The 23,421-nt window shown below is 35.2% G+C and overlaps 1 protein-coding gene across 4 annotated transcripts in view; it reads right to left on the reverse strand.

Moving 5' to 3' along the window:
• Cul5 (cullin 5) overlaps positions 1-23,421 on the reverse strand; it is a 241,247-nt gene that overhangs the window by 192,917 nt on the left and 24,909 nt on the right. For 2 of the 4 annotated variants that reach the window (XM_090409605.1, XM_090409606.1), the window contains exon 2: positions 5,169-5,340. The exons of the other annotated variants lie outside the window; for them this stretch is intronic. In XM_090409605.1, the coding sequence (XP_090265731.1) occupies positions 5,169-5,198 (30 nt within the window). In that variant the 5' untranslated portion in view covers positions 5,199-5,340. The remainder of the gene's footprint in view (positions 1-5,168; positions 5,341-23,421) is intronic. 4 annotated transcript variants of the gene reach the window in all.

The following is a 23,421-nucleotide window of genomic DNA, read 5'->3' on the forward strand; positions in this document are numbered from 1 at the left end:
AATAGCTTCCTCACTTCATTCTCAGTTACTGTGTTGTAGTGCCTACGTACACGTGCTTTTTTTTATAAGTTCCTATTGAAGATGACAACGTGACGTTGCCGAAATATCGGAAATATTTATTAAAGTATAATTTAATTTATATTCGTACTATGTTGTCAATTCCTTAAGTGATTTAGAAATGCATAATGTATAAGCTTATGCACTAATAATAATAACATCTGCTTAATAGCAGATATCCTACACCAGAGGTTCTCAACCTTTTCCAGTACCGTACCACTATATTTAATTCAAGATATTAGATGTACCAGTAAGCAAATCTGTTTTCGTACCACCAGTGGTACGTGTACCATAAGTTGAGAATTCCTGTCCTACACGATATCTGGTATTAAGCAATTATCCTATTAAAATAATCTATCTTACATTATTTTTTTGGTGACAGCCGATTATGAATAAGTAAAAAAAGAAACGATAACTTCATTTTATCTTATATATAAACATTTCCTAAATGTATGAGGGTGGTCTGAAAAGTTCTTGGGCTAACAACGAAAAAATGAATTTATAATTTCAAAATTATTTTTATTTTTCAACATGATCTCCCCTAAGATTAATACATTTATTCCACTGATGCTCCAGTGATACTATCCCATCCCCGTAGTGGATCTCAGTAAGATCTGCAAAACACCCCTCTACAGCTGCAATCACCTCTTGATTCGAAGAAAAACGCTGACCAGCGAGAAAGAGTTTTAGTTTTGGGAAGAGACAGAAGTCAGAGGCAGCCAAATCTGGGAAATAGGCTGGATGTTCCAACAATTCATAGTGCAGATCCATTAATTTTCCCATTGCCAAAACACCTTTGTGGGCAGGTGCACTGTCCTGATGAAAGATGATTTTTTTCTTCTGCAAACCAGGTCTTTTCTCACGAATTTTTTTGTCTAGTCTAACTAAAAGATCGGAATAATATTCCCTGGTTATTGTTTTACCCTGTTCAAGATAATTAATAAACAAAATGTCTTTAGCATCCCAAAACACCGATGCCATGACCTTTCCTGCTGATAGAACTGACTGTCTTCTTTGGCGCTGAACAACCAGCTTCTGTCCACTGTTTTGATTTTGGTGTGTAATGGCTTTAACTGATAAAACTTGGAGCATTTTAACAAGAATAAAACTGATTTTGTGCGATGCACAAAATCAGTTTTATTCTTGTTAAAATGCTCCAAGCACTGTTCAGAGATTTTCATGCGAGTGCATTTTTGATCTGCTGTTAGCCAGCCCAGCACCCATCTTGCACAAATCTTTTTCATTTGCAATTCTTCATGCAGAATATATCCTACACGTTCTTTTGAAATGCCTATAGTCTCAGTAGTTTCACGCATTTTGACTCGCTGGTCATCCAATACCATATCATGCACTTGATCAATGAGTTCTGCTGTTGTTACACTTTTTGGACATCCTTCATATGGATCATCTCCAAGGCTGGTACCACCACGTTTAAACTTGGCAGCCCATTTCTTAATTGTCAAAATCGAAGTTATAGTCTGTCGCAAACTGTTTATTTGCAATATTTATTTATAAAAAGCACACTCTGCTCTAATTTAGTTTTTATTCTGTAACTTAAACCTTGAGAAAAGAAAACACTGAACTTTCTGAACAACGTTTTCAAGCCATTCAATAACTGTAGTGTTGTTTGCAAGTGACTAGTAGTGTGCTTGATGAAGTTTGTACTTCTGAAAAGGAAGCTGAAATAGTGAGAGAAAACAACAGAACAGCTATTTCACTGATTAGAACAGAGAAGATGTTCTGAAAAGTTGAAAGTTTAGGGTAGAAATATAATTTAAAGGTCCAATTTTATTTCAAAGCTGAATGTGGGAAAGTTTCATAAGTTGGCCAGAAAGCTTGTGCATAGGTACTGCCCAAGTGTCTATATATATATATATATATTTTTTTTTTCACCTTTTATTAGTCCATTTTGATAACGTTTCACTGGCCTGACAGCTGCTTCAAAGTGGTTAGTTCTCCTCAGACCAGGTAGAAACCTGAGTTTGATTCTCACCATGATGAGAATCTAATGTTTATGTGGGCATTTTCAATTGAAGGTGAGTTAGTCAATTTCATATGGGGGGGAGGGGGTAGTAGGATTATTTTTCCCAGAAACTCAGAGTTTTCATCCTGCATACAGTCAAAATCGGCCACAAGATCATATCATTGTTGTTGGTGGTAGATGGCATTTGTGTATGTGTAGTTGGAGGATTAAGTACTGGAGACAGGAAGTTGTGTAGTGGGAGAATAAGTAGTAGCAGTGATGGTGAGGTGCATGTAATATTTCCAATGATGGGATTATGCTTGCGGAAAATGATGAGTCAAGGGTATGAGTCCCCTTCCATGATGACTTCTTGGAGATATCATGTAATAATAATTAAATACAAATTAAATTTACTGTTGCCTAAAGAGATTGAGAATTGAGAGCTTGAGAATCGCCAAACAATGATCTTAAATTTTTTGCTATTGTTCTAATTAACATTACTGAATATTGTTATTTGAAAAACAATTTTTTTTATGTATAAATTAATTTAATTTTTTTAATTAACTAAAAAATTTTTTAATTTTTAAAGTAAACTAATTTACTTTAAATTAGCTGAGTTTTTGTAGTTTATAAATATTAAAGTCTTAACTGTCATTATAAAATGTATTTACTCGAAGCAGATGTTATCTATGTCACATTCAGTCAAAAAAATGTAAATCAGTATTAATGAGAAAATCACAAGAGAATTTATAAGAGATCAAATTAAGAGATTTTAGTATATTTTACTGAAGATCTATAAAAGTTATTTGTAATTTGATGACAATGATCAGCTTCAGCTGTTTATGCAATTAAATATTGTGATTCATTCCTCTGAACAAATTATATATGAATACGAGAGAAAAGCATTCATCTAACCCCTAATGTAAAATTCCATATTTCTTAGTACTGATATGTAGCCAAACACTATTTTATCTTCAGTGGTTCTGCTTCAATACATTACTTTAATTGTATATATTTTTCTTTTGAATATTAATGCTAATCTAAGTGAATGGATAGAGAGCATCTACATTTAGCAATCAACGTGTAATTCAGATCTCGCAATGGCATGGATATTGTGAATGTTTAGCTCAACATGAGACCACCACATTTTTTATAAGCAGTGTGGGGAAAAAAAAAGCATCACGTTTGGTCGCCATACAAATCCAGTCTACCCAAACAAAATGTTAGATTTTTTTTTTGAAACCTTTCGTGGGTGCAATTATCATTTAAAATTGGTTTTAAGTTTAATTAAACCTCCTCTGTACCCATACAATAAATAAATAATAAATCATTTAAAAATTTTAAATAAAAAAAAAAAGTAAATTAGGTTGGAGTTGGAGATACTTAATTCTTTGTAACAGAGATTAAAGCTCATCAAGCATGATTAATATCAAGAATATAAATCCAAAAAGATACTGTAGATACCCTTGAAGAACGGCTTAGAAATTTCTAAAATGCAAAGAATGCATGAGAGCCGACAGTCATCACTTTCTTTTTTCCAACAATTCTTCAAAGTTAAATAAAACAAATGTAGAAGTAATTACCGCATTTGCCGGCACATAAGATGCACCCCCTTTTTTGTACCCATTTTTTAGGAAAAAAACTTTATCACTGAATATTGTAATGAATTTACATAACGAAATTCAATAATTTTTTCTTCATATTCAGCTGGCATCTTTTGTGATATTTTTGTTTTAGTCCACATACATAGCTGGTTTCTCTTCATGAATCTTGAACACCATGATGTTGATCCAGTAAAGTGCGATCCCTCTGTTAGTGGCTATCGCTTTCGCTTCATGAATAATCATTTTTGTTGATACTGAAAGTTCCACTTTTCTGTGGTCTAAAATCCAAGTATTCAGTTCTGCCTAAAGTTCTGGCCATTTTGCAGTTCCACTTTGTAGGTTATGTTTACTGTGAGTTGCTTTTTTAGATCCTCTTCCTGATTCCGCCAAGTTCTTATCATTTTCTCAGTTGGGGTGGCCCGAAATGCCTCTCTGCAGCCCTGTTTCCATGTGCTTTAGCATACACAACGTAGCTTGTATGCAATATTGTAGCAATGCCAACATTTTTCAGCCATAATTTGCCAAGAAATTTAGAGAAAATTTAACGGCATATCTGTGATTTAACAGCTGTGATCGTCGTTGACAGTACATGTGCATCCGCTGAACTTTATGTAACTGGAATGCTCTACACACCGCAAGGAAGAAATTGTGTAACTCGGAACAGAGAAATTTATAGATTGTGGATTTGTAGATTTGTATATAATATACAGTAATAAAAAACTGAGTATCGGTGTATAAGATGCACCCTGTTTTTCAGACCTATTTTCAAAGGAAAAAAGTGAGTCTTATACGCCAGCAAATATGGTAATTCTGCAGATGAACACCATGATATAGGTATACTACTAAACAAGAAATCTCTTGTTTTCTGCACATCAAATACAGCATACTCTCATTATAAGCAAACTCACTCACTAAAGTCATAGCTAAATGCACTCTATAATATCAGTGCTAAAAGAAATTTACTACAACATGCCTTGCTCTATGGACTATTTCTTTGGTCACTGTGAGTTCACTATAATGGTAGATGATGGAAATAAAAACATGCAGCACTTGGCATGTTTTCTCTCAGATAAAAGAAACCTCAGTAGTATATAAGGGTATATCCATTATTCATAGCATTAAGTTTTAAAATATGAAATATTTATTTTCCTTATTGTGTCTGTTGGTACCTGCATAAAAATAAGCCACAACTAAAAATAAAGAAGCAGTTATTAAAAATAAAAACTTAAAAAAAAAAAAAAAAAAGCAAAATGTAGATATCCAAAAGAATATTGCAATATTTCACAATCTATAAATTTACAATTATAACTATAAATTTGTGGATTGTAAAATATTGCAATAATTACTTTCAGTTTGTAATTTGCTTTTTAGGCCATCGGCATGCATCATTAACCTAGTGTGAAACCCTGAGATAAATAACTTCCTGGGAAATAAACAGATAATCTTGAAAATTCAGATCACCAATTAGGCTATTATAACCTCATGGTTGTGAACAATCATGAGAAACAAGAAAAGATATAACAACATATATCAAACACACTCACCATAAAAAGCAGTACTGGAGGTTTAGACATTTCAAAGGCTCAACAGAGAGAATTCTAATACCTTGCAGAAAGGATATACATATGAAACCAAAACTGGTCAGATGGGATGGAATAAATCATGGTAAAACATGCTACCATTGAAACAGTCTAAAGTGAGAAAATATGATCTTCCCTGGAAAGCAAAGGAAAAAAAAAAGGAAAACTGATTATAATATAAAAAATAAAGATTAAAAGTGAAACAATGTTAAAAAAATATACTAATTAAACTTGGAAAATATTACAAGAAAGCAGTTATTATTGCTAACAGTTTCAAAATTTAATCAAAATCACTGTGTTTTTATAAATCAGCTTGCTAAATACTACCTTTCTAAAAATCTTGAATAAGTTGAAATATATTAATGGACAAATTACAAAATTTTACCTTTCATAAGGATATCATAAATATAGTTTTATAATTGGTTTCCAATAAATTCATGTTTTTGAATTTCTTTAATATACACAAAATTTACATAGCTTCTAATGGTATTCCATCTATAATGTTTAATCTAAAATGAGTCACATGACATCTGATTGTCAGCAGCCAGGTGATAAGGGGATTTAAAAATAGAAATTGAATGCTAGGATGGCCAAAAAAAAGTAAATAAATAAATAAAAATAAAAAAAATAAAAAAGTAAGTCTATTGCAATATCAAAGATATAATAATCTACTAATATCAAAGACTGACCTAACATTTCAAATGCAAAGGTGCAAATTAAACCATCAGATGGCTGAATAACTGAAAGGATTGGTTGGCAGGAGACAGGATGGCATGTAACTCATTATATAAAGAATTTAACCTTGTTTTTATGTTTCAATGAATTTTATGTAGTGTCTTCAAAATCTCCATGTTTATTTTTTTATTATCATTATTTTTTAATGCAAAACACATAGGTCTGGCAATATAAGCCATGTGAGAATGTCAAACAGTGCAAGCAATAAATACTAGATTTTCTAAAATTATTGAAGGATACAAGTTTCCCTGTTTACAGTTTTAGCAATTATAAATACAATGGCAATTCAATGCAGCTGAAACCTAAAACATTTTCACAACGAATTTCAGTAGGTGTATCGCACTAGGTTTTATCACCATCTGTTGAATAGTTTAGAACCTGATATTAGTTTACAAGAGCCTCCCATAGCTCAGTCGGTATAGACGAAGCTTTTTTGTTGGAAAGACCTGGGTTCAATCTCGTCCATGATGTGAGGAACCTTTATCTGGTCTCTTTCGATTACCAGTGAGTCTTATTTATTTTTCTTAATCATTTCGGATGCTCTGATTTTCTGTATTTCTTTCTGATTGAGTCTCTCCATGTCTCAACTCCATACATTGCCATAGGTATAATAATAATTTTATAGAATGTTAGTTTGAGACTTTTTTTTAATGCTGTTATTTTTCCATATTTTGTTTAATTTATTCATTTTAGACTATCCTTTGTTAAGTCTGTATTTTACTGTTTCTGTGTTGTTTCTGTATTTTTTCCCTCTTGGTGTTGTTTGTACCATTTCACATCATTATGAATTGGATAAACTGAATTATTTTCCATTTTTAGTTTTATACCACCTTTCAAACACTACATTTGTTTCTTCAGCTGGATTACATACTTTTTTAAAATACTTTTTAAAACAGAAGGTATATTATTGTTATTATTGCATGGCACCTCCATGGAATCCAAGGATGTCATGGGAGACTAGTTTACACTTCACTTTTTATTGACCTTCCGTTTCCAGTTTATTGTGTTCATTATGGAATGCAAAAATACAAGGAATGCTTTTTTGTATAGAGGTTGTAAACTAATTTATTTATTTGTATGGAGTTTCCTCCCTTTTCTCCCCTGTCCCTATTGGGATGAGTTGAGTCCCCTCATGGGGTAGATTAAGTATTTATGACTGCAGATCCACTCGTGTTCTTGGGGACGAAAAACTTGTCCCCCAAAACAGGCAAAAATATCATGCCATCATGATATTTTTCCAAAGGTGTATGTTCCATATGTTCCATTATATTAACGTTGTACATCAGAGCATTCTGAACTTAAGAAGACTGCATGTACTTATGAAGACTTTGACATTTGAACTCCTTTCTTTTAAACAGAACCAAGAGTGGCCATTTAATCTACAGACTATTAGAAATCTTTGTTTGTTTGTTATGGAACTGAAGATGACTGTGCAAAATACAGTAAATTTAGAGTGTGCTAATACCAGTCAGTAATGAACTTAAAATACTCAAAGCGCTAACCAAATGTAACTGAACACAAAAATAATTATCTATTATATATTAATACTGTTTTGTTGTCTAGCAACTTCCTCCTGTCTATGCTTCACTTCTTTTCTTCTAGCACATGCCTACTGCTCTGAATATACTGATCATGACCATTCCACTTATGGGTACCACTCTGATATGGCGGCATTTTTGTAATGATTTTTCCCTAGTTGCAACATTACTCAGCAACATAGACCAAAACAATATAACATCACTAAAGTTTCAAGAAAGCATTCATGTCAACAGCTTAACAGCATTGCAATCTAGCAAAATGAGTCCATAAATTCAAGCTACTGTTCTCATCACCTTGAGATGGCCTGCCATCTTAAAAAGACCAGAGAATAGAAACTTTTTCTTTTACAAGAGTGAAACTCAGATTGTCTGCTGCTATACTCATCCATTATAGGGTCCCACACACATTGTACATTCTGATATGCCTCCCTTTGTACACCACCATTATATTTTACTGCCATATCACTGATTATGGACCATCTGTTACATTAAATGATTCTTATCATCCTCTAATGGCTTCTTTTTATCAAGCTGTCCCCAAAAAAAACACCAACTGAATGTCACTGGTTTTTGATCATTGTCAATACACTCTGGACTGCAGTTATATTGATGTGTGCATACACCTCAGTGGAACAACAGTTTCTGTGATATCCTCATTGGCATATATGATGTGAACTATTAAAACTTCAACTCCCATCTGTTTGATGTGCTGTTGGCCCAATACCGCCACTGAATTGCATGCACGCTACTCCTCTGCAATTATCTTTTGTCAAGATTAATCTGGAGAACTTAACTAAATTGGGAAAAAAAAAAAATACAGTAGTTTACACACCTCCTGTCAATACCAACCTTCTGCCACAAGGGTTTAGTTTTGCCATAGCTCTTCAAGCAGGAATTTTCTACTTTTGAGCTTTAAGAAGCACTTTTTACACCTTTCATCTTTAGCCATGATTTTCTGCATTCTGAACTGCAACACTGTACCTTTTCAAGTCAGGCACAATATAACATACTTTCTGACATACCTCTTCCTTACTTCACAAGGATTTAAACAACTTAAACCACTAATTATTTTTATCAACATATGCATGCCTTGCAGGGTTCTGAAATTACTTATAATAATTGCAGTATTTAATAGGCCTTTAAGGCCAACCTTACCAGATTGGCTTTCATAGACATAATTTTAGGATAAGGTGCTCAAGTCTTATGCACAAACCGTATTTCTGTGTGTAAATTGCATACTTCTGGCCAGTTTACCTGGTGGCAGGATGTAAAACCTGAATTTCTGAGAAGGAAAAACCTTGCATCTGCATGTGAGATCAGCTAACTCACCTTCAACTGAAAAAGTACCAATTACCAAGCATAGACTCCACATCTGGGTACCACAGTCAGCACAAATGTTGCCACTGACAGATGCAGCACAGTTTATTCATCTGATAGTAGCTACTTCCAACAGGATAATGTAGTACATTGCAAACTGTAGATCATTCAAGAAGGGTTCCAGAAGCATGAAGGCTGCTTTATGATACTTCAGTGATTTGCTCAAGTATTGGATCTCAGGCCAACCGAGAACAGCACTGCAATACTTTGGCACCCATGGATTCTATGTTCCAATGAGTTAAGGCTATTACAAGTTGAGTTGCTTACAAGAGGATGCTTCTTAAAATTAAGAAACCCATAAATCCTATGCACATGTATAAGTTTGCTGACAAAGACAGCTGGTAGTTAACATATTCTAAACTTTATGTTGCCAATTTTTCTGCTGTAACTCATTGACAGATGTAACAAAGGAAGTAATATAAGTATTTTAACACTATTTATTTAATATAACTAGTTACGTCTCAGTTTTGAGATGGTCTGCCACAAATAGAATTGATCACTGGTATGGATGACTGAATGGTTAGTGCATCTTCTCTCCAACCAAAAGGCTGCAGGTTCAAATCCCACCACAGACATGGATGTTTGTGATTATCTTTAAGTGGAAAATGAATTTTACCATCCAGTGTGAGACCACTGTCCTCCTTACCAAAGGCCTGAAGTGTCTTGAAAAAGTTCCACATTTGATCACCAGAGCAGGGTTTTCAGATTATGTAAAAAACAAATTAAAAAAAAAAAAAAATCTTTAGTCCACCCATGGTACTTAGGTACTACAGGTTTACCACCTTTTGTAGGTGAGTCACATTATGAAAAACTATACCCATGCTGGCAGTGTTCACTTTTGCTGATGTAATATCTGTAACATGGTTAAATAATGGCCAATAAATTGAAACTCAGTATTATGTAGATAGTTGGCATTGTGGATTCCAAAAAATTTTCTCAGTGTTGTGAAAATACTGTTGTAATTCAGATGCATTCCATAACATATTGTTTTTATATTCATCATTTGGATTCATTGAGATTAAGACAACACACCTGGATAGAACCGAAGCATTAAGCCTTTAAAATGTTTTCTCTGACATGCTGCAATTATGATGAATTGGGGGGGGGGGGGGGAGATTATGAGGGTCTTATAACTGTATTTATTATTATTACTTGACACCTCCAGGGAGTCCAAGGACTCATCAAGGGAGGGCACCTACTCTACAACTCTATCTCCACCACTCAATCCACCAACTACAACGAGTCGCAACTACACCAACGCCATCTACCAGCAACCACTACCACTATTTTCACAGACAATCACAAATATCCATGCCCACGGTGGGATTCGAACCGACAGCCTTTTGGCTGGAGAGCAGATACGCTAACCACACAGCCATATGAGAAAAATGGCAGTCAAGACATTGAAGTTGAATGATATTAACCTCCCTACCAGCTAATGTGGATGAAATAGTAAGACCAAATTGCACTTCTTATCCATGTTATTCAATAGGTGTTACTAAATCTGGATATGATTATGATATTAACTCCCCCAACCAGCCATGACGTCCGTACGTCTATGGACGTCATGGCTGGTTGGGAGAATTAATATGCGGAATTCAGTGCAATGTGGCATGCATTTAATGTATTCATTGCTGAGAGTGAATGGTTTGTGGTACAAAAGTGAGAATGGAGAGAATGTGTAGGAAATGTTTTGTTAGCAAATACAAGAAATGAGAGTTGTGTCGGGAGAAGAATGAAGTAACTGATATTAAGTATATAAGACAAGATCGTGGAAATGTTGTGGAGAATGTAGCAAAAGCAGTGAATGATAGTATAAGAAATACGAATGAGTGTGAAGGAAGTGGATGATGAGATAATGAGGAAAGAAATATGACGCTTATGCAGACTCCTTCACAAGAGAAAAAGTAAACTTGAGCAACCAGAGAAATGACTGGCATATGGTACAGTAGGAAGGAGAAAGAAAAATTAAGTGAATGAGCAGAAATATAAAGCAGGAGGTACAAAAAAGAAAGCATTGTGGTAGGAATATAAATAAATGATCAGCATGCATCAGGAAACAACATCAGCATGCTCATGGGCAACATAAAGCACAAGCAAAAAAGGGCATCTAGTATGGTAAGGAAGGCTAAAGCAGCTTTTGAAAGAAAATTAGCTAAGCAGACCAAAGTAAATCTAAATGAGTTTTTTTTGCTATGTAAAAAGTAAGGTAAAGAATAATTATGGAAAGATAACTTTACTCAATGTTGATGGCAGAAAGTGATGGAAGCAGAAAAAATAGTTCAGTTATTAAGTGATCACGGTGCAAGGGTAGATCATCCAGGTGGTGACTTTGCAGTTACTGATGTGACAGAGACTGATGTGAGAATTGAGGTAGATGAACTGGAGGTACTCAATATATTGAAAAATATCAATGTGAATATAGCAGTGGGCCTGGATGGCATGTCAGCTATGAGAATGTGCAAAAGAGTCGGCAATGTCTCTAATGAAGTTGTTTAATCTAAATCTTGACTGGACATATTGCAAGGATTGGCAAAATAGCTCAGACAATTACTTGGATGTTAAAAAACACATTGACAAGTAAAGACAGGGAGGTCATTATTTGTTTTTCTTTATAAGGCTATTATTCGGCCACATGTTGACTACCATGCACAGATTTGGTTGCCTGAATTTCCTGGGGATCAGGAAGTGATGGAGAGGATTCAGAGACGAGTAAACCAAGCTGGTGACAGGTCTGTGCAATATTCTCATGAGGATAGACTGAAGGTGTGTGGATTGCAGAGTTTAGCTGACAGATGGAAGGAAGGGGTTATGATATATTAAACTTAAACTAAGTTGCTAGAAGGAGTCTATAAGATTGACACAAAAGAAATTTTCAATACATGAGTGGGAAGAACAAGGGGACACTTAGAAGTTGTCTAAGAGTGTGGTTAGTAAGGGTGTGTGGACTAGGTTCTTTACTTACAGTGGTGAATGAATGGAATAGATTGCCAATGGTGGTTGTGAGAGCCCCAACAGTGAATAAGTTTAAGTAGATATATGATAGGTATTGTGTGAATAATGGGTAGTCTGGGTCTCCTGTGATGAGTCTTTTGACTCCATGGAGATACCCATGTAAATAATAATAATATACAGACACATTCCAAATCAGATTTCTGTTTTGAATACTTAACACTATTGATGATGTGCATTTCATTGTCTTCATGTTTACTAAGAATATGTGATAAATGCTGCCAATTTTTGCAGCCATTCTCATTGAAGAATTGAATTTTTTTCTTCCCATCTCTAAAGAGTCTGCAATACAGTCAAAATATAGAATCCTTAGAGGTAGAAAGTAACCAAGATCTATCACCATTCAAAAAAATTCAGTATTACTTTTCAAAAACTTCCCATGTGTAGTGCTTTTGGTAAGTTAAAATTTCTAACTTTAGATGGACAACTTTCAATAATAGTGCCGCAACGTTTATTATTTGAATTACATGGATCTAAACAGACAAAGTACATTTCAAATTAATGGACTTTTTTTTTTCCTTTTTTTTTTTTTTTTAATCTTCCAGTCTTTCTTGAAATTCGTTGTTATGGTTAACATAAAGTATAGTGATGTTTTTTGTACTATACTTTGCTGAAACTAATAGCTCTGAAATTTTTTTATTTTGGCATTCCATCTATTTTATCCAAAAATTTATTCAATGATCCAAATGATTTTTTTTCATTTCCTTCTCTAACAGTTTTCTGATCCTGTTTTTTTTTTTTTCCAATATCAGCAGAGAAATATTATATCTTAGAATCTAGTGCATTTTTAAATGAAATGGTATGTATGTAACAAGCTGCCAAATTTTAACAGCAGTTAAGTTTCATTTTGATGAACATCTCATAACTCAACAATATAATTAGTGATCATTATGTAGTAATCTAATCTATGCCTATGTATTCATTTACTGCAAATTAATATTAGTTAATACATACAAAGCACTTACTGAGCATTTTGGTAAAGGAAACAAATGGCAGACAATCTGAGCTGCAGTATAAAACAACAAATTCAGCCTGTGCACTAATGCTAATAAGGGATTTCTTTAAAAATTTATTTTAAGCCATCAATCAATACATTAGGTGCCTCTGTAGCACAACTGGCAAAGCAACATGCACTCTTCAGCTGGAAAAGACCTGGGTCGATTCTTGTCATGACAAGAGCTTTTTCAACTAAAGGGTTTTTAAAAGTTTTTCAACTTTTTCAACTAAAGGGGAGTGAGCAGAGTTTTTTTACTTCATGAAAGTAAGGTTTTTCATCCCACATATAGGCAAGTTGGCCATGAGAACACACAGTTTACAGACCAAAAAAAAATATTGAACAGTCAACACTCAGTGTTGACTGTAGTGTAGTTGGAGGATTAATCAGATGAGACTGAGTTCTGTAGTGAAGTAGTGCCCTCCCACGATGAGTCCTTGGACTCCTGGGAGGTATCAAGTAATAATAACTACATCAATTGGAAAATAAAAGCATAATTATATCAAGCTTGTTCCTTCTTAGTAAGTTAGAATGATATATCGGTCCTGATAGAACAAGACACTTTATTTCCATCTTCTGTAAAATTGTTGTAATAAATATGCAAATCACCCATATTTGGAACCAACAAAGTTATAATAAAAAAAAATAATAAATCAAAATAAATATGTTTACAATGTAAATGGCACCTCCCTTAGATGTGGTGTCTTTGTCCTGTGCACAACCTGTATGTGGCAGCCCTGTGCAGTTTAAATTTTCATAACCACCCAACTAGTTAATTTTTTTTTTTTTTTATATTTATCCCAAACACGAGGTACAAGAAACTACAGCACATCAGTGCTATAGTTTCTTGATCTATTCACATCTGATCAAATTGTTTTTCTGATTTATTCACATTTTTCTTCAAGAGCTGGAAGTTGTAGTTGTTGGGCAACATATTACGAAGAAAGCTGTTCCAGAGGATGGAGGTAGATGGAATAAATGAGGAAGAGGAGAAGTAAGTGATGCTTTTGCAGTTGTACCAAGGAATGTTGGGCAGCAGTTGTGTTTGTTTTAATAGGTCCAACAGAAAGCAGGAAACGATGCTTGCCAGTTCACTGGAGCAGTGATCATGGAGGTATCTGTAGAAAAGAGAGAGAGAGCTGAAACAGCGAGAGAAAGTTAAAATGCTTCTGTAAAGGTCATCTATGAGCTAAACTGCTCTTCTCTGGATACCATCAAGAATTTTTAAGGAGGTTTCAGGTGCACCACAACAAATGTATGAACAGCATTCTAAGGATACGCACTTTTGGAATTTGTAAAAGGTAAGTATAAACAAAGACAAAACAAAATTAATGTATAATAAATATATCACCAAAAAACACCTGAAATGGATATAGTAATCTACTATGTTTACCTAGGACAAAAGATCACACAGTAGAGGGAGGCTGTGAAGAAGAAATTATATATAGAATTCAACTGGGTTGGATAGTCTTTAGAAAATACCATGGAGCACTTCAAAAGAAACATCCCAATCCACCTTAAAAGAAAATATTTGACAGTTGTACACTTCTGGTCATGACATATGAAAGTGAAATATGGACTTTGACCAAAAAACGGGCAAACAAGTTGAGGATTACCTCAAGGAAAATGGAAAAATCATTACTTCGTATTACCATTCTAGATAAAAAGCATAATACTTGGGTAAGAGCTGAAACTAGGGTGAGACATTATATCAGCCATTAAAAGATCGAAATGGCAATGGGTACTTCATACTGCAAGAAGTAATGCTCAAAAATGGGCAAAGATGGAAAGAGAGCTACAGGAAGACCACAGACATGGGGGATGAGATTAAAGAGATGGCTGGAACTTAGTCGTACAGAAAGGCTCAAGACCGCACTAAATGGAGGACTTTGGGGGGGGGGGCACAGAGAGAAAATGGTTGAAGCCATAGCAGCAGCAGCTGGTAGGTGCAAAATAGCATCTTGAGCAGAAAGGAATGCTTAGTTTTTAGAAGCTGAAGAAGCTATTGATGTGATAAGTTCATGCCAAGAGAGGCTGGAGTTAAATGTCAGTCCAAGGAGGGAGGAGGGGAGAGATCTGATCCTGTCTGATGATTATTTATTACTGGGGATAAGGGAAGGCAAGCTGAGATCCCTTTTGTGCGAGAGAAAAGGCAGGACTGTGGCATTGATGGTATGGAGATCAGTGTTTAAAGCACTGGTTGCAAATGATCTTGAAGCTTGGGATGTCTGAGCAGTACATGGTCGATCAAAAGAGTAGGATGATTAGTGTGTACTATCATCAACAAAACTGTGGACAGAGTTAGTGGTGAGTGAGAGTAGGTCATTTATGTATAAGAGAAAGAGGGAATGTGATAGAACCGACCCCTGAAAATAACCAGAAAAAGCTGGGTATTTAATTGCAGAGGCTGACAGATAGACCAAAGGAAGGCAGTTTGCTAGCAAGCCTTGATTTTCAAAATGATCAAAAGCCCAGAAATGTCAAGGATTGCACAGCTTAGGTTCATCCAAACCTTTCCATCACACATGTCCAGTGATGGGTGATGTAAACTAAGAGACCTGCAATGGATCTAGATTGGTAGAGTCGATACTGGTTAGCCCTCTAGATCAGGGTTTCCCAAATTGTGTTCCGTGGAAAGTGAAAAACTGTTCCGTAAAAAATTATCAAAAATAATCTTAACACGAGCCTGGAGTGGTTTTAAATGCTGCGACTCTAACCAAGATGTTCCGTTAAAATTTCAGGATTTGTGAAGTGTTCCGTTGCAGGAAAAATTTGGGAAACGCTGCTCTAGATAATGGAGAAGTTGATTGTTTATAAGTTTCTCCATTAGTTTAGAGCAGTGCTTCCCAAACTTCTGGATGTCAGGGCCCCCTTTGCAAAAATTAAAATATTTCACGGCCCCCCCTCGAAAAAAAATCGTAATAGAGAGATATATTATTATAATATTTATTGTATTTATATTCAATACAAAACATACACAGCGAATATTGTAAAAATCAAATGCATGTATTACATTTTTGCCTCTTACCGTTTGGTTCTGAAGACGATGCGGGATGTTCTGGTAAAATATGAAATACTGTCCTTTTTTTTTTTTTAGCGAATATTGTAAAAATCAAATGCATGTATTACATTTTTGCCTCTTACCGTTTGGTTCTGAAGACGATGCGGGATGTTCTGGTAAAATATGAAATACTGTCCTTTTTTTTTTTTTTTTTTTTAAGTCTGTTTCTGCTTCTGATTGTTCGCGGGAATTTTTATTTTATTTTTTATCAGCCACTTCTCCATCTCAGGGTTAAATTTTTTTAACGTAGAATAGATCAAATAATATCACCACTTACCAATACTGGCACACCACAGACTGATAACATGAAATTAGTGAATATTACCTGAATAAGGGAATCCCCGGACCAGGAACATTTTTCTCTTTTGGGACTTTTCTCCCTTTAAGGTAATTAAGCCTAACGCGAAACAGCAAAGGCAGGTTATTGAAACGTGCATATGATTGGTGCAGTATTAACAATAGATCGTGCAACCGCAAAATAAAAGCATAGCTGACAATTGAGTTGAAATGCTAACTCTCTTCAACCGAATTCCTTATGTGAAACTGCAATAACATTCATTATATATATATATATTACTTAGTTTTAACACTTTTACGAATTTTAACACGTTCGGTTGAATTTTATTGCTGCCTTGGGAAATCGAACTCGCACACATCTAATTAATAACAATAGTTTTTAGTTAGATACTGTGTTTGCCCATGCAACATATGGTTTTGTTTCAGTCTATACAGATAGTTTCTGTATGAGGGGACATGTGATTCATTAATTAGTGTGTTTTTATCCCAGTTGTCTCTAATTGCACTATTTGTTGAGAAATATATTACACAGACTCCTCATACCTTATTCACTGGCATAATAAAAGTACTTGTTTTTATTGCCTCTGCAGTATAGTGGTTGTTAGGGAGGGGTGTTGTTTACCACTGCAAGGGAGTTACTATCTCCCCACATGAACTTGTTTAAGCTTTTTTTCATGTGTGAAGTATATGCGAAACTTTTATTGGTAACAGAAAACTAACTCGGATGACAGTGATAATATAAAACGAGTTTTGATATGTATATAAAGTCAATATCAACAGTCTCTGATTACGAACGCATGATGAAAGGGACAGGAAGATTTGGAGCTTCCCTGGAGAGCATTCGAAGTAAATACAATTAACCACTGCTTTGAAATTAAACATATGAATAAGCAATATTTACTAATATTCATTAAGCGCCGAAATATGCAGGAAGCAAAGTTTGTGAACCAATGTGTGAATTTTTGCATTAAAATATAAAAAATAACAAAAAAGAAATAATAAATAATAAAAGTTAAATACGTTTCTTTTAAAATAAAAAAAAATCTACTTAGTCTTAAAACATTTTAAATTTGTTTTCATTATTTCACGGCCCCCCTCAACAAAACCTACGGCCCCCAAGGGGGCCGCAGCCCACAGTTTGGGAAGCGCTGGTTTAGAGGACTGAGATGATGGAGATTATCTGTGTGGCACTTATACTTAACTTACAGCTGAGTATAGAAGACTGAAGAGATGACAAAGGACAGGTGTTAACATGGGAACATAATGTTCTAGAGCTAACACCTGTTACATTGTAGATGTGCCATCAAGACAAGTGCGCAAGTTTATTTAATACTCTTTTTATGCCTTTTTTTTTTTTTTTTGATAAAAAACCTCAGGAGATATACTGTTGTTACTTGCATGAAAGGAGGCGATTTGCCTTCACCATCTATACAGGAGATGAAAAGCCTGGGATACCACAGATGGCGCTGGATGTGGTACATGCTCACCTATTTACACTTGCAATTGATGGTGATCCCTAGATTTTGAATGATTCTTAACTTATTTTGCTTACATTCAACCTAGCTAAGCAAGGTTCAGCTGACAATGTTGGTAGTGGTTTCCAGGGTAAGCACAAATCCATACCAATACAAGATAATACACATGTCAAAACACTCAATGGTGTAGAAACTGTGTTATATGTATGACCAGGTCTCAACAAATTATACAAAATCCTACTTGCCACAAAAAAAAATGTACTTGCCCAAGACCCCCACTTTTTCAATGTCTTAAAAAAAGTCAATAAGAGTTCTATAAACTGATCAATGGTGCTGTATTCTGTTTTTTAGCATCAAAATGTCCATGCAGTTAGCCTAGTGGCTATGCGCTTTGCAACCATATGGCTGCGGAAGGAGTGTCCTAGGTTTGATTCCTGTCGGCGGCGTGAGAAGCTTAAAGATCTTCCTCAGCCATAGCCAAGTTAGTCGGTCTTGGGCGTGGACAGCAGGGTTTTTCCCCCAGTTCATTTTGGGATTTTCCTCCTGCAAAGCAGGCAAACCAACTTCATGAACACATGCTTCAACAGACATCTACCGGGAGTAAGGAGCAACCAACCTATTCTGCAGGATTATCGGTTACGAAAGCTTATGTGGTAAAATGTGTAGGCCTGCACAAAAGCACAACATACGATGACGATTTATATTTATACTGGCCTAGTTGGCCAAGTAGTTAGTGTATCCACTCTCCAGTCAAAAGGCTGTGGGTTCGAATCCTGCCATGGGCATGGATATTTGTGATTGCCTGTGAAAAATATTAGTAGTGGTGGTGGGTGGTAGATGGCATTGATGTAGTTGGTGGACTGAGTGGAGACAGAGCTGTAGAGTAGGTGCCCTCACTCAATGAGTCTTTGGAGGTGTCAGTAATAATAATAATAATAAAATATGTTTTAGAAAGTGACTTTTTTTTTATTAAGTAAAAAAAAAATTTTTTTTTCAGCTGCAAAAATCGATTTGACAGGGGCAAGTGGGCGAGCATATTTGTCAAGCCCTGCCATGTGACATCGGTTTGTCAATCATTTGATACAAAGAAGAAAAGGTCACAAAAATACTAAAATTCTTTGTAGATGGTGATTCCAAAAAGCAATTTAGAAATACTATGAAAAATGGTAAGCATGTTAAGTATGACTAAGTAATAATGGAATCATTTTGACATCAGAGTAAAAGGATAGATTTGTCAGATAGCACATTTAATGGAATGGGCTAAGTTATTCCATAAACAATTTATGGAATAAGTTTTCCATAAGTTGTTTAGAAAATTAGAAAATCAATGTAGCAATGGTGAAGGATGCCTTCAAGCATTTAAGAAGCATCAGAGAATTTCTCGCCATAAAGTGTGTGATGAAAAATAGGTCTGCAAACCACATAAGAGCTAATAAGTATCTGGAGGATAATGTTGCTATATTTGTAGCTGATGAGCTCCTCAGTCCATGCAAGTAAATGCTAATGAAACTGCATTATATTAACAATACACACTATTAAGGACATTAATAGCAGAAGATGAAATAGACTGGATTCAGACAATCTAAGAATAGTTATTACTGTCCTAGAGTGAACAAATGCAGCAGGCATGCAAAGATGTAAGCAACTGGTGATGGGACAATCTAATGTGCTAGAATCTTGAAAGGCTTTAAAATTTCTCCATAATATACTAAGCAAATAAAAATGGCTGGATTATCACTGAGATTATGTTAGAATGGTCTGAAAAGCTTTTTGTGCTTGAAACTGAATCACACTGCACATCTGTATATCTACTGAAACATTGCAAAATTCTTCCCATCATGTATAAATGTTCGACTGATTTGAGAGGCGAGAAGTAGTCTATGAGGAAGAATGTAAAGGAGTTGTTAGAAGAGGCAAAACTGAAGAGCAAGAAGGTGAAGACTAAGTCTCATGCAAAGCTATGATAGAGGCAAACTGAGGAGGAGGACATTGGTAGCTAATGAATCTATAAGTAGGTTGTGCAGAAGGAATGATGTAGAATTTGTGGATCTGTGGTCTGTGTTTGATGAAAAGAATGATTTATATAATGTTGATGGACTACATCTAAATGGTTTTGGTGTTAGGCATCTAGAGAAAGCTTTGATCACTGAGCATGCTGAAACACAAATTCAGAAAAACAAACAATTAGGGTGGAAGCAAGTGAGTTTGTGAAGGCACCGATGAGATGAGTGACTATGAGAATGACCAAGTGCAGAATTTAGTCTTTCAAGCAAGGATATTGAATAAAGTAGTCAATTCAAGAAGTAAAGGTGGGTGGGCCTAAAGGGATGCTGTAGTTTCTATATACTAATGCCAGAAGAATTAGGAACAATGAAATTTTCTCCACTTGGTTATACTATAAATTAAAGATGCCATGAAATTATATTCTTCGTTTAATCCTTTATCCAAGTGTAAGCTGATGACTGCATGTGAAGTAACTTCACAACTGGGCAACTCATACATATGAGGATGGTCTGAAAAGTTCTTGGCCTCGACCATAGATGGCAACACTATCGGCAAGATTTTTTTTTTCAAAGTTGGTACATCTGTCATAAGCATCCATGTGAAATTGCAAGTCATTCTGTCAAGTAGTTTGTTTGAAGCAAATGTGTTGTCTGTATCCCTTGAAATGGATAAAATTGAGTGTCGCGAGTTTATAAAATTCATTGTGAAAGAAGGTTTAACACCAAAAGAAATTTCATTCAAAGTTCATGAAAGTTTATGGACACTTTTCTCCTTCGTTTTCGACAATTAAGAAATGGGCTGCTGAGTTTAAACATGGCCATACCGGCCTTGAAGATGATCCACATGAAGGACGTCCAAAAAAGTGTAACAACACCAGAAATCATTGATCAAGTGCACGATATGGTATTGGATGACCGGCGAGCCAAAGTGCATGAAATTGCTGAGGTTATAGGCATTTCAAAAGAACGTGTAGGATATATTTTGCATGAAGAATTGCAAACGATAAAGCTTTGTCCAAGATGGGTGCCACGCTTGCTCACAGCAGATCAAAAACGCACTCGCATGAAAATCTCTGAACAGTGCGTGGAGCATTTTAACAAGAATAAAACTGATTTTGTGCATCAATTTATTACTATAGATGAGACTTGGATTCACCATTACACACCAGAATCCAAACAGCAGTCAAAACAGTGGACAGAAGCTAGCTGTTCAGCACCAAACAAGACAAAGTCAGTTCCATCAGCTGGAAAGGTCATGGCATCGGTGTTTTGGGATGGTAAAAGATTTTGTTTATTAATTATCTTGAAAAGGGTAAAACAATAAGCCGGGAATATTATTCCGATCTTTTATCCAGAGTAAACAAAAAAATTGGTGAGAAAAGACCCGGTTTGCAGAAGAAAAAAATCATCTTTCATCAGGACAATGCACTTGCCCACAAAGTTTTGGCAATGGGAAAATTAAGAGATCTTGTTGGAAAATTGCTGGTACATCCACCCTATTCCCCAGATTTGGCTCCCTCTGACTTCTATCTCTTCCCAAAACTAAAACTCTTCCTCGCTGGTCAGCGTTTTTCTTCGAATCAAGAGGCGATTGTAGCTTTAGAGGGGTATTTTGCAGATCTTACTGAGAACCACTACAGGGATGGGATAATGGCGCTGCAGCATTGCTGGAATAAATGTATTAGTCTTAAGGGAGATTATGTTGAAAAATAAAAATCATTTTGAAATTATAATTTTGTTTTTTCATTGTTAGGCCAATAACTTTTCAGACCACAATCGTAGAGGCTAATGACTTCACATCACTTGCCTTAATATCCCATAATGTAAAAGTACATATCCTTAAGGACACGTATAATGCTATGCATTATAGGAAAGGTCACTAACACTACCCAGACCGGTTTTGACCTTTATTGAGGTGAAAAAGTAAAAGGGTGCTCATTATTGGCCTAGAGTAGTTAGTATAGAGGTGCAAGAGAGCCTGATAGTATTAGGAGAAAGAAAGGACAGATAGATAGTATGAGAGAAAAAAAGAAAGGCCTCAGCTCTTTTATATCATCATACAGCCAAAGGCTATCAGTTTTCCTTTTTCATCAATCTCATACAGATGAACAACCAGAAGACCAATTGAAACTAAAGCACAAAGATGACTAATACCCAGGTTAGCCTTGTGTGAGTTAAGAGCCCTGAGTTGGCCTTCTCTGCTTAGGATTACTCTCCAGTCATCCCTGCAATTGACTATAAGACCACATTGAATTAAGAGAATGGAACTATATGAAAAACCTCTCATAACAAGAATAGATAGAATTTTATCTCTCCCTTTGCATAATGTGGATTGTCTACACCAGGTTTCCCAAACTGTGTTCCGCAGAAGGTGAATAATGTTCCGCGAAAAGTTCTCCTGGAATTTGTCATATTAGTTTTCTAAGCATTTTTCGTAAAGAAATATTTTATAGTGGAAATATTCTGAATAGAATAATATTTGTGAATATGTCGAAAATCTCAGACCCAAAACGCCTAATAACATCTGTGTAGCAAATGTTAGTAACCAAGCAGTGTATTTTTAAAAACGGAAGTATTCATGAATTATCGTTAATTTTCACACATCAAAATCTTTCAACATTTGGGAAAGGGAATACCACTGTTTATGACCGGTCATAAAAATTGCCTGCAAGCGGATTATAACAATGGGTGGCATATCTTCTGTTCTCAAAACTGAAGGAAATGACATCTGTGGAGCAAATGTCAGTGACCAAGCCATGTATTTTTAAATGTGGAAGTATTCATGAATTATCGTTAATTTTCACACACTGAAACCTTTCAACATTCGGGAAAGGGAATACCACTGTTTATGACCGGTCATAAAAATTGCCTGCAAGCTGATTATAACAATGGGCAGCATATCCTCTGTTCTCAAAACTGAATGAAATAATCTGTGTTGCAAATGTTAGTGACCAATCAGCAAGGAAGTATAAAGAAAATTTTCCCACTGAAATTGAAGATCAAGGGAGTCTGTATCCGGTTCTCAGATCTAGTAATACTGAATATTTTCTTCACAAATTCGTATTGTATTGTGAAAGTGCTTGTTTCGAAATCGTAGTGCTGTGATTTTTTAAAAGTAATAGGCCTACAGATTTAAATTTTAATATGAATAAGAGACAAGCAACTTTGTTTAATTTTGGTGTTAAGAAATCTCTTATTGAAGGTGTTTATGACACAACATAGTGATTCATCCACCTCCAGCCTACAAAGCAATCTCCAGGATATACAAAAGGAGGGGAAAACTAAGAGCGCACAGGAGAAAAAGTCTGCATTTACTCATAAGTACTTATAATAATAATATAATTTTTTTTTGGTGATCAGAATGGAATATGTCAATAAAAATCAGCACAAATTAATTTAATGATGTCTATGTTTAATTATTAATTAATAATTAATTATACGTGTAGATAGGCTTATGTGTTCGTCAGACATGTTGTAATAGATTTAACGGTATTGATATGAACACAGATGGATAAGAAAATAACTATTTATTAACTTAAAATCTAATATTTCGCTGGCATTATATCCGGCATCTTCAGAGCACACAACACAAAGCTTCTACAAGTCAGAGAGATAGTGAGTCTGTGCATTACTTTTGTTTCTTTCCAATTGATCCTGTGTGCAAGGGTATCCAAAGTATGGTCTTCCAGACCCGACTTGCAATAGCAAAAGTGTCGGATATATTT

This window comes from Typopeltis vanoorti, chromosome 19 (genome assembly GCF_054136105.1).
Source record: "Typopeltis vanoorti isolate ZY-2024b chromosome 19, IOZ_Tvanoo_1.0, whole genome shotgun sequence".
Lineage (NCBI taxonomy): Eukaryota > Metazoa > Arthropoda > Arachnida > Uropygi > Thelyphonidae > Typopeltis > Typopeltis vanoorti.